At 37.1% G+C, this 12,961-nt stretch overlaps 1 protein-coding gene across 21 annotated transcripts in view; it reads right to left on the reverse strand.

Moving 5' to 3' along the window:
* The window catches only part of SLC4A7 (solute carrier family 4 member 7), a 93,597-nt gene that overhangs the window by 14,197 nt on the left and 66,439 nt on the right, over positions 1–12,961 (reverse strand). For all 21 annotated transcript variants that reach the window (XM_038160948.1, XM_038160931.1, XM_038160913.1 and 18 more), the window contains 9 exons: positions 12,593–12,739; positions 11,131–11,234; positions 9,462–9,636; positions 6,873–7,006; positions 6,068–6,313; positions 3,659–3,764; positions 1,689–1,850; positions 643–756; positions 34–195 (listed from right to left, as the gene is read on the reverse strand). In XM_038160948.1, coding sequence (XP_038016876.1) covers positions 34–195; positions 643–756; positions 1,689–1,850; positions 3,659–3,764; positions 6,068–6,313; positions 6,873–7,006; positions 9,462–9,636; positions 11,131–11,234; positions 12,593–12,739 — 1,350 coding nt within the window. The remainder of the gene's footprint in view (positions 1–33; positions 196–642; positions 757–1,688; positions 1,851–3,658; positions 3,765–6,067; positions 6,314–6,872; positions 7,007–9,461; positions 9,637–11,130; positions 11,235–12,592; positions 12,740–12,961) is intronic.

Raw genomic sequence — 12,961 nt, forward strand, 5'->3', positions numbered from 1 at the left:
CACAACATTAACTTCCATAAAAAGTACTTTTACCTTCAGTTTATGCTCTTTCCTGTTTATAATAACAGCTGTTATTTGTTGATCCATGAAAATGAGAATGGTGCAGAGTAAAGCAGGAAGAGAAGCAATCAAGAGTGTCCACCAAGGATTGCCTCCAAGAGGATCTATGAACCATCCTCGATCTTTTCGGGTGGGCTGAAAAAAAGACATCAACCCATCAACGACGAGAATTAAATGATTAAAATAGAATGCAGATTTTATCATTACAAACAGTTTCAATGAACAACAGATCAGTCTCTTAAGTATATGTTTAGGTTGTTTTCCAATGGCTTTGACCAAAAGACTGATTTAGCTGCTACAGCAAACATGACATTTATATGGGAAAAATAAAAACAAATCCATTTGATTCCTTCATTTTGTACTTTTACACAAAAGAACGCTACCCTTTCAGTAATAATAGAAAACATAATTTTTTTCTGTCAGATGAGACATACATCCAAAACAGAAAAGAGAAACTACTTGGTCAACCACATTGTAATCAAAAAAGAGAAATTTCTGTTTCTATACAACTTGATTGTTCTACTGTTCATAAAAATTCAATAATTTTAAAAGTTATGTTTTTCAAAAGGTTTTGTTTCTTACTTCAAACTTCTCTGGAACGTGAAGCTTAGGAGAAGGTACTCCTACAAGATAGTCAATCAAAACCATGATTACTATGGTCAGAAATACTGCAAAGTCGCTGATGGTGGAACGCACCTATAAAGAAAAGACTCGTGTTAAAAGGCTTGCTTTTTCACCATTATAATTTGCATGTGCAGAAAGATGATTTTCTCCCCTACAAAAAGTGAGGTTTATTTATATTATACTACACCACTGAACATTATCTATTTTTTCTTGTTACTTTAAAATTTAAGCTGCCTGCCAGCATAGTATGAAGTTGCAAGAGACAAGTATTCCGTACAGCTGTTCACTCATCTAAAAGTGGTCTACTGCAAGAGGCAAATTACTTTAAACTCCATCATCTTCCTTTCTCCCCTCAATCCCATGAAGATTGAGGCCATCACAGCTGGTACCTTAGGTCAGTAATATTCATACATTTCATGTTTTAATTGATAGGAGGTGGATAATTTGCAATGCGTTCATATTATCAAAGATAACTTTATTAAACACTAGGAAGACATTACAGGGATGAGCAGAGGTTTATAGCAGATCTAACCACTTCATTTTGCCTAGCAAAAGTTATATAAATCACTCTAAAAAGAATCATCATATTAACATCTATTAGAAATAGTAATCCCCTAAGGAACCACTCAAAACCTGATAGACATCAGTAGTTTGGGGAAAGTAATTAATTGTTTTGTATGGCTAGGTGAGGAGAAGAGCAGCAATATTGTCTCTACTAATGATACCTGGCAATACTGATTAATGTGGAGAGATGGACTGCTTAGATCTTTCAAAGTTTAGAATATCTTGTTGTAATTCTACAAAAATACAGAATAAGCACCCAATTTTCTGCTGATGATTTCTTTCCTCAAATGTCCTAAACTTTGTAATTATTAGCTGAATTTTGGGGTTTAATTTCCTTTCCTGCCTTAAAAGAAATCTCCCAAGACAGAATTCAACTCCCTTAAATTATACCAAGGTGTATATTACAAGGTAACAATAGTCTAGTCTCTAATCAGAATTACCTTAGTTGGGAAATAGCGTTTGGTCTTGAATTTCTTAAGGAAAGAGGAGAGGAAAAATGTTGCAAAAAATAGTATGACAGACCAGAAAAGAACATCTGGAATATATGGTCCATGATGGCCACAAGCTGATCCACGAAACACACCATGATATTCTAAACATTCCTGCAAAGAGAAAAACTCTTCTTAACTCTGTTTTATTAATTCAGTACATTCAACTAAACTTCCAACTTTTCTTTATAAAACACATTTGAGAAAGTTCACTATTCCAAAAAGGGGGTTCTTTCCTTCATGACTACCTCACCCTGAAAAAGCCAGACATGTGTGCTGTCTGTTCTAGAAAAGCCACAGTAGCCACCACTGATTATTTCAGGATGCCAAAATGCTGGGAGATGCCCAAGAAGAAACAACTTCTTAACACTCACATTACTTCCATTCTGTTTTTCAATGCAGGAAAAGCCCAATATACAACATCAACTTTAAGCTAACAAACATAAAAAGGATCTCCTCAGTTTCTCCCATCTCTTTGACTTTGTTTTGCTCAGTTAAGGGAAAAAACATAGTCTTTTAAAATAAGATTACCCAAACCATAAGAAAAAGTTTCTAGCAAAGTAGGAAAGCATCGGAAATAATGGATTTAAATAAAAAAGGAAACTAAGTCAGATGAGAGCTATCCAAAAGACTGACTGAAATGCAAAGCAAAAAGTTCAAGTAGACACACAGAATACAAGGAAACAACAAGCCAATAATTCAAGTAGCTGGAAGCAGCACTGCACTAACCTAATTTATTAGTTAATTCATTGACAATTTATCTCATGACACAAGTTCTCCCTTTTCACAATCTACCTTGATTATAAGATAACACCAAATCCCGGGGCAGCTCTGTCTCTTGGGTAAGATTAAAGATGCTTTAGAGGTAAAAGCATATAGATGAAAAGGCATATAAAATAAGTAATAAATATAAAGGAAATTATAAAACTAAGTTCAAAAGAAACTGTCATCCTAAGTGATTATGGTAAACTAGGAGCCATAGGTAGAACATAAAAAAAAAGTCCTGCTACAAGTCAAGTAAAGCACTGAGGTTTTACGGGGAATTTCTGCTGTGCAAAAGAGGTGCTTTAGTGTGAATGTCTCAGACACAAGGGGAGCCCATACACAGATATTCACTGCTGTTCTAGACAGCCTCAGATGGCCAACTTAACAAGCATACAAAAACAGCAGCAAACCCAAATCATTCAAGAGCACGTGGGAATCAGTTGCCAGTGCAAGCAAAGTGGCTGCACACAGCTGCATTTATTCCACTGCACACTGCCCAAGAAACTACTTATCAGCGAAAGTGTTTCTAAAAGCTTTCCAGAGCACTTGCACATGGTAACTTTCCTCTTCTTCACCTACACAGAATATTAGATATTGGTATAAAATATCCACTTTATAAGTTAATACCTTGGAGCCTATTCTAAATAGTTGGTTTCAATTTCAAATAATTATTTTCTTTCAATCCATATTTAGGTAGTTCCTTAGATTCTGTTGGGAGTTTTGCACCAATGTCTAATAAACTAATGAAATGTGTTTACTGCCACACCTCAAATACAAATTCCATCATCACATCGTATTAAAAATATTTCTTTCAGGAACGGGAAGAAAGCAAACTCCTGCTTATTCACCTCATGATGTCCACCTGCAGGAAGATTACTGTGGTGCCTAAGAACATTAAGGTGGCTACCTCAAGCAGATTTATATTAGCATTTACTTCTCTGGACTCACTCAAGTCCTCTACAATGACTATGTAAAGCCTCATGGAAGAAATTAAGAGAGTTCAAACATACAGTTTTAAGGAAAACAGTCCAGGTTCAGTTAAAAAAAGAAATCAGATGAAAAAATGTAATAAACACTGGTACTGTGCAGGTATTTATTCTTTATGCATATGCACACACACACACAGAAATACATAGACATAGCTTCCAAATACTCACAGAAACTGTAAGATTATTCCATGCTATATTTTCACCAGACTTATTCATAGTCCTCCACATACGCAACGTTTCATTGCTTGGTTTCTCAGGCTCAGAACACACACAACTGAAGGGAAAAAGAAACGTTTACATGCTTTTAAGCTGTATGTGCCAAAATGCAGCAATATGAAGTAAATTCAAAAATCCTGAAGAGTTTAAACCAGAGTTTATCCCAAATTTCAGTGGAAGAAGCAGAGTACAAGGTTTTTCCTTACGTGACCTAGGACTATTGAGAGGGTGGGGGAAATGAAGAATCAGGTCACCCTGAAGAAAGACACTATATTTGATTATGTAGTGAGCTAACTGAAGATATAAATGCTTATAGTCCTCAGCTTTAAAGCAACTGTACACATAATTTCTAGCAATATTTTTGTAGAAGTAAAAATACCCCTCCCTACTGCAGCATTTTGCTAACTCACACTGCAGAATCCTTTCTGTCAGACAGGTTGACAGAAGTACACATCAGACAAAAAAGAACCAAAACACAATGGACTGAATATTGATTTAATGGGATGTTTTCTAATAAAGCTATTCAAGTACACCAGCTGATAAGCTTAACATGTAAACATTTACATAGAAGAGGAGAAAGAGGTAGTAAGCAAGAAATAAGTCTCCTTTTTCTATGAGATTCACTAAAGACACTGAAAAAAATCCCAATTAACCATGGAAGGGAAAATCTGCATCCTGATGGGGTAAAGGTAAAGAAGGAAAAAACATTAAATGTGCATGGGCAAAAAGAACCTAGATTTGCAAAGCACAATGTTTGGGGAATTTAGAAATTACTAAGTAAACAAATTTTCTTTTGTTAACTGAATTCTAAACTAACACCAATAGGAAATGGGAAAGGAGTGGAAAGCAGTAGCTCCTACAAAGCAGTTGCCAACACAGAATCATCATTAGAGAAAGGAATTGCAACAATACGTATGACGAGACAAATCATAATTAGTTGTTGGTCAAAGCAGCAAGATAAAAAAGCATGCTGAAGGAAGACTTGACAAATTTCTCAACAAAGACAATGAAGATAAAATATGCCACCAAGTAGATAAGCAGAAATCCAGAAGAAAAAAGGAAAAAAACCCACATCCAGAAAAAAAATGTAAGAGTATTTGAGATTGTCTTGTGGCTCAATTAACTGAACACGCTTGTTCTGCACCCCTTTCCCCCCTGGGGGTTACAGAGTAGGGAGAAAAGGAAAGGGAAAGGAGGAAAAAAGCAGTTGTGAACAGCTGGATCTCCTACAGCTTTGAGAGAGAAAAAAATGCAGGACAAAACCAAAGCTGAACACTGTGGCATGTCCCAAAAACCACAGAGCTAAACCAAATTAAAATCCCACCTTCCTGTCTCCACCTTCATGGCCTGCCTGTGGCAAAACACAATCAGGTGGCAAGTGCCCGAAGACCTACAGTACAGTTTCTGCAGCTCAGTGGATTGAACATGCCCACACAGAAGTCCAGGGAGGACCCAGAGCCACTGAAAGAAAAGGATGAGCAGCCAGTAGGAAGGGAAAAATAAGGAAGTGAGTGTCCTCCCACAGCCCACTCCTCGCAATGTGGCCTGGTCTAACAGCATGAAAGTGAATGAGAATGTCAAGTGTGAACGGAACACAAGAAGCAGTCTCTGACAGGGTGTTTGCCCTTTCCCCCTGGAATAAAGTACTGCAGAAGCACTGAATAATTGTAGAAGTGAGCAGAGATCTTGGAGGGGAAACACAGTAGTCCAAACCTGTTTTGACACTGCTAGAAGTCACCCTGTGTGCAAGATGATCACCAGCCAGGCAGAGCGGCTGCCCAGCACGACAGTGAGTATTCTGCTCCCCAACTAGGGAATGATTGCCCCAGTGCAACAAGCAGGGACCCTCACCCCAGGGGCATGGACATGACCTCGTTGGGGGTCCCTCACCCACACTGTGACCACACAGTTACAACTGAACTTGGAAGATGCACATCTCCTACAGGAGGGGAGCACTAACATTTAAATGATTTCATTTAAACTATGAGAAATGAGCAGTATTCTCTGAACAACAGTGAGCAGTATCTTCATCTGGCAGGTGTGAGCTGGTAACCCATCCTATTTCATGAAACTATACTTCCTACAAGTAGCAAGGCAGAAGTCCTGTTCTGACCTTCAGTAAAGCTGTATTAAAGCAGGCTTTGTCACAACCCCTGATCCCTTCCAACCACCCATAGCTAACACAGAAAATTCAATTTCACAGCATCCCGAATAGAATTGTTTTGATGGTTCTCATGCCCACATCATCCCTAGCATTCTTCCTACCCTTCCTGGAAGTGGCACTCACTGCCATTTAGTAAACAATATGTGTCTCTATATGTCCCTATTTATTTCACTAACAGATAGTAACTTGGTACTTACGAATATGAAGTCAGTTTATTCAAATCATTGTGCATATTGAAGGGATACACTTCTCCCAAATGGACAAGCTTTTCCAATGCCTCGTAAATAAATATGATGCATATGAGCGCTGCAAAAGCTTCCTCAGTGAATCGAGTGATGTAGCACACGAGGCTGCTGGCATCTGTGGCTACAAGCACGATGCACAGAAATGCAGTCCACAGACCAATGCTAGCTCGCAGGGAGAGGTAGGAAAGACCATAATCCCTGTGTGAAGATACAAACAAAAAGCAATAACTGAGTCAAAACCCAGCTGTATTACATTCTATTTGAAAAGACATTGAGGCCAAGCTTTATAGGTTTTCAGCACTTTTCTCATGCTTGATATTAGCCCTGAAGGAAGCAGAAATTTTTTTTGTCTCATCTCCCACCAAAGCAAAGCAACACTGCAAGATGTTTCTAGGATTGACAGTGCAACTACCTAGCTTGGGAAGCATCATGGGGATGGGTCTCTCCAGAGCCACCCAGATGGCTTCTCCTACAGGGTAGATTGAGCTCTGCTTATCCCTGCAGAAGCAAAGCCAACAACTTCACACAGTCAGAATACAGCTTTTATTTGAGTCCTTGCCACTTCTTATCACTGAGTTTCTCATTCAGGTTTGCCAGTGCCTCACAGCTTTACTAAATCATATCAATTTCTCAGTCTCTTGCCACTGTATTTACCATCATAGGCATACACATTTACTGCACATCTGCTTTCAATCACAGCTATTGTAACAGGCTAGAATGTTAAAAAGTGCATCAAGCCAATATAAACATTGCTTACCTGCAAAATTTAAATAATATTTTTTCAAATACTAGAACTGGTCCTGTGCTTCCCAAGATAGTAAGAGGTTGCCCAGCAAAGAGGGAATAGGCAATCCCAGTTAATGAGGCTCCAAAGAGAGACTCTATTGCACTCTGTTTGGGGGAGAAAAAAAACGCTGTAACTTTGCTGCCTTTCAGATTAGCATTTATCAGCATATATTCATAAGTACAGCTTTAAGATGCACTAACTTAGAAACAAGACAAGATGTAAACACATTGCAATTAATAACCATGTTTGAGACAAGAATAACTTAACACTGTTTTGCAGTAACAATACCATGGACAAGATTTTGAAAATTTCACCCCTGAGAAACATAAAGCCATCCAAAACCATGAGAACAAGTTATTAGTCCTGCTAGCTCTGGAGGAAAAGCATACCAACAATTATACAAAGTTACCAAAAAAAATACAAACAACCTAAACTAAAACAAAAAACCCCAAACAAACAAAAAAAGATAATAGGTTACTCAACATGTTGTTTAAAGAAAAAATTAATGGTCTCTGTAAAGAAAACAGATATTTGTATTGCACCATACCTACAGTGTGCTATATCAAACCTGCAGCAGTCAACCAAGCATTACAAAAGAAAAGAAAAAAAAACAAAAACAAAACAAAACAAAAAAAAAAACAAAAAAACAAAAACAAAAAACCTCCAACAAGCTGACAGGCAAAGGTGCAGGGGAAATTACTGAAGAATATTGGTTTATGTATACATGACACCAAAAATAGATGAGCAGTAAACCAATGTCCCGCCTGGTAATGCATTTCTTTTCAAGGAATTAAGGTATCTACTTCAGTTCTTGAATTAAGCGTTTCCCTGTAATATCTTCTGCCAAAAATACCCAGTTACAATATACCTCAAAAGAGAGAGGCCAGAATTTTAAATACTAAAATTATATTAAATTTGCTTGAAAGCAGTTAATTACACCACCTACCACTATGAGAAGTCATGGATTACAGATTCCTGTAATGGAATTACTGTGTTCCCCGTGGAACTTTAAAGCATTTGCTATTTTTAAATTATGCAAACCTAAGAAAACAGAATTCTTCAAACTTGAACTCCAATTCAGGAAAGCATCTGAAAATTATCAAAATGATTTGCTGAATTGGGCTATTAAAAATGAAAATGGGTCCTTTGTTCATAACATTAAGGAAAAAAATATAATTCCAGTCTCTCGTTCTATTACCTTCAAATTAGTGTTTTTGGTTAGTCAATGCATTAACCTTGGGGCTCTCAGTCAGGGTGGCAGGGACAGGAGCACTGTGGAGGTGATGGCCTCTGAGAATGCGAGGGAAGGTTTCAAAGACAAACTGTGTACCTTACAATGTCAGCTACTGTGCTTGAACATGTGTGTGCAGTAACTAAATGTTTTATTCAATGATGCACACCAAGTATCTGAAGGCAGGAACAAACCCGCAAACAATTCCAGATAGCTAAAAGAAAGAAGGTGTTTGAGAATCAAGCTTTGAAAGGAGGTTAGTTTCATTATTATACATTCAAAACTTGCATTGTCAATTTAGTAATCATTGCTACATTTACAGTGGGAAAACCAGCACACAGAAAAGACATAACTGATTTCTGTATTTTCTATCAGCTTGAAGTGCTACATCAAAAAACAAATATCTGAGTCCACAGAAATAATTGAAGGAGATAAAACAGTTAACTAAATTTTAATATAGTACAAGTTTAAACATTTCATTAAGTATCAAGAATTTTATAACATAAGTTTCAACAGCATCTTAACATTTGTAAAAGACACGTCTGAATACATCCTTCCCTCCCACAAAAGGACAGAGCCTTGTTTCTTTGTGATAGATTTAAAAACAGAAAATACACTTCAAACTAGTTTTCTCATAAGCCAATTGACACTAAGTTACAAACAGTGCTGATATTAAATAATTCTTCCCTGCTTCAAAAACTGCTGGTGAAAAGGTGCTGGTATTATCTACTGCCCAACATAACACTACCAAAATTTTGTATGTGTATGGTTTACATTTGAGTCATTTACAATGAAGAGTATTTTCTGCTGATAAACCTCAAACACTTTATTGTATTGTGAGAAACATGTTTTAGTGCAAGCACAAACATACCCTGTCTGTTTCATAAATGGACTGCTGGCCACACACTGCAGGCATTATCATCCTCGTAGGCCTACACTCAAGGCCAGTACATATTCTTGGCTATTCACCTTGAGCCTCTGACTTTGCCTAAAGTAGGCCCAGTGGAATGGTGCACCTTTACTGCTATTTATTACTCTCAAGCAGCCAAAAAGAAGGCAATGCAAGCCTTTTCTCAATTCATGAAGCCATTCATCCAATAAGGCAGGATAAACATTTTTTACCTCCCCTGTGCATCTTCTCCTGTTCACATAGGTTCCCCACATTTTCCATAGCAATTACCTTTTGGGGAAGATCTGCTTTGGGGCAGGCTAATCAAGTGCTGTGGGTAAATTCTTCAAATACAGTATAAATAAATGAGACAAATGCACACAGTGACTTGCCTCTGAAGGTCTAAAAAAGCCTGGCCGCTACCATTCTTTGTACTCACTATTCTGCCTTGTGTAGCTTCTCCCAGGAGCCCTCCAAAAGTGATTACAGGAGACATACAGGCACAGTATAGGAAAAGAATCGAGGCCAGGCACTGCAGGCTTAATGCATCCTTGAAGTCACTCAAGAAAAAAGGTGCTTTCCTTTTGATGTCAAGTATCAAACCACCAAAAAGCCTAAATAGGTGAGATGAAACTCGTCAAACTGTACACTAAAGGATTCTAGCTAGTTTAAAACTATGGGCTACACATGACTGCCAGTGCCTATTGCCGGCACAAATTAGCTATTTCACAATCCAGATTAAAGCATAACAGTTAAAAACGTCAATGAGAATCTTATCTACTCCAATTCAGCAGTACTCCAAATATAATCAAGCAGGTTATCCACATTTTTAAAAACTGACCGTGTTTTTTTTTAATATATGGGCTAGATACTGAAAAAATCTTTGCAAACAATTTCACCTAAATGATTCTTTAAGTCAAATCTGTCCTATGATATTCAAAACAATGGAACAGAGAAATATGCTAAACCTCAACCAAGATCATTGCATTATCACAGTTCAATATTATTACTCCAACATACAGTTGTAGCTTTTTATTTGAATTCACTACACATGATTATGTCAATAAATAAATTTAGGTCTATCACTTTTAACAGTGTTCCTATCTGGAGAACACAGATATTTTACTTAGTTCAACTGGGTACGTTATTACCAAGAATTTAAAAATCAATTTTAAAAAATCTTAAGGACTCCAAAATAATAGACATTAACTTGCATTTAGAAAAATTTGTTTTATTTTTAATTATTAAAAAAACCCCCAAACACTCCTAAGAAAAAGAAAAGCCTTATCTACAGATGATTTTGTGAGCAGAAATGAACTTTTCAGCTCCACATACTGTCTACAAAAAGAGTAAAAGGTAATTAAACAAAGCCACAAAGGTAAAAATCAACACAAATGTTGCAAAGTCTTCCTCGCAAATGTATGAAAAAGATGCATTTGATTTGGAAGTTTATTATTCTGGGGATAACAACACTGTCTATACACTCCAAAATTTTTCAGTTGATTTAATCTTTACTCTCATTTCAGGTATTAAAGTTTAATCATAACCAGGTATTCCGAATGTTAGAGACTTCTTTAGCAAGTATTTTAGAATTAACAAAAAACAACAATAATTGAAAGAAATTCCTTCAGTTTTATTTTATAAGAAACCTGACCAAAACCCAAAGCTAACCAATACCAAACTACGTTTTGCCACTTTGCATTTCTTATTGTTCCATTTCATGCACACTTAATACAACAGATTTGCATTAATGGGATTTTTTAGTACCTAGCCCAACACTGAAAATTGCATATTCCTACTGTAATTATGATAATTGCATGCTCCTGAAGATTAAAATTTAAAACCCAACTTTTAAAAGTCAGTTAGTTAAATTAGGCAGCATCTTATGTGAAATCCTTCGCAAATGTGTTGAGAAACATTGCCAGAGGCTTGAAAATAATTTAAGCAGATTGGCACTTACAGGCAAGAATCCAACACTTGAAAAGGACAAAGGATGCGCTCTGACACTTGTACCCTGATTTTTTTAATGTTTAAATGTCAATCATTAAGATGAAGATTTATCACTTCTATTTCTTTAAGGAAGCTAGCACTTAGGGAAGTGAACACACCTTCCAGTTCTCTGAAGTTCAGGTCCAGCATGATGGCCTTCTTCTTTAAGACCCTCTCCTGTAGGAGCAGATCCATTTGGAAATTTAGGTGCCTTCCTTTTCTCCTACAGAAGAGGTGGGGGGTAAGGGAGGAAAAAGGAAAAAAAATACTTTGAGACTGTTTTTACACTAAAAAGTATAAAAAGCATAAAAGAGAGCATGCACAAATCCTATGCCTTCCACACCCTTTTTCATATTCCCAGCAGTCCTCCATTTCCCAAACTAATCTTTTGTTGAGTACAGATGACTAGAACTGTATAACACCACCCAGAAGACCTTATTAGTACCTTGCACAACAGTATTCATCTTCCCTGTACCTACAAGAAATAGATTCCTGAAACACAATGAAACAAAGCCTAGATTTTCAACACACAGTAGAGGTTCAACCATGAGACAGGAATCTTCAGATACTTTTTTCTTCAACCATTTACAGAGCAGAAACATTTAACATGTATCAGAAACTGACCTCTTTTTATGATACACACAGTATTTGGTTGAAATATAAATGAGAAGTAATTCCCCTGCTGAGCAAGCTGCTTACCAGCTCCTCATAAATTTTTCAGCTAAGCCTGCCTTCCAAAAAACCCTGAGCCCAGCTTATTTTGGAAACAAGTTACATGGTAACCTCAGGCTATTCATGAATAGACTGCACTGCTATTACCCCATTCTATTCCACCCACTCTGCCAAACCACCACAGGACTCAACACCAATGTCAACCTTTTGAACAAAAAAGCTCTGGTCTCTCCCCTGCTTTTGATCCTGGAGGCCCAAATTCCTATAAGTTGTAAAGAGGGAGGAGGGGAAGAAAATTTCTCCCACTTCCCTTAGCTCTCATTCTAAGCCTGCATCATCACAACGGAGCAATATGATAGATTTTTATCTATCTCATAAACATTCTGTTATCAGTATATGCTACACAAAACACACTGAACATTGCAATGAATGCTGCATGCAAACAGAAGTTCTTACAATAATTAAAATATTCTTGCTGACCATTGATAGACTACTCACAGAATTTGGTAACATGAACATTTTCCCACCAATTCTTCCAGTTCTCACATGAACTCATTCCAGTATTTCAAAAGGAAATACTGTAAATAAAATTAACAGCATAGCAGAAAACTGATTAATGCCTTTTTTCCCCCTTCTTGATTTCTTTTTTTTTTCCTAACTTAAATGAAAAATCCACTTTTTCTTGCAAAATGGATGTGGGGACTTTGCTGATGCTTTACAGCCATCTGGATAGGAGCCAGCAGTGTGGCCAGGTGGCCAGAAAGGCCAATCAGATCTCGGCACGTGTCAAGTAGAGTGTGGCCAGCAGGACAAGGGCACTGATTGTCCCTCAGCACTCAGCAGCTCAAATCCTATGTTCAGTTTAGGCCCCCTCACTACAAGACAGACTGGACTTTTTTTGCCTTTTACCTGGGAAGGAACGCTTTTTGGTGGCTCAATTCGTATAGAGGGATCCCACTCTCCTGGAGGCAGGACTGTCACTTGGTCTAAAAACTCATCAATTCCTGATAACAAATCATTTCGGTCTTTTGCTTTATAGGCAACATCATGGAAAACCTACAAGAAGAAAGTACTCAACACTCATTTTTATTTTATTTTCCTGAAAGAGGAACTGATTATCATTATATAATGATTACACTTGATTAAAAGGCATGGAAAAATACTTTGTAGGTCCTCAAGTTTGGCTTTTACTTTATTTACTTACTTTTAAATTAAAAACTACTGGTATGCACATTCCTATGGACAATAAGACATGGAGGTTTTATCTTTAAACTCAGA

Source organism: Motacilla alba, chromosome 2, assembly GCF_015832195.1.
Source record: "Motacilla alba alba isolate MOTALB_02 chromosome 2, Motacilla_alba_V1.0_pri, whole genome shotgun sequence".
Classification (NCBI taxonomy): Eukaryota; Metazoa; Chordata; class Aves; order Passeriformes; family Motacillidae; genus Motacilla; species Motacilla alba.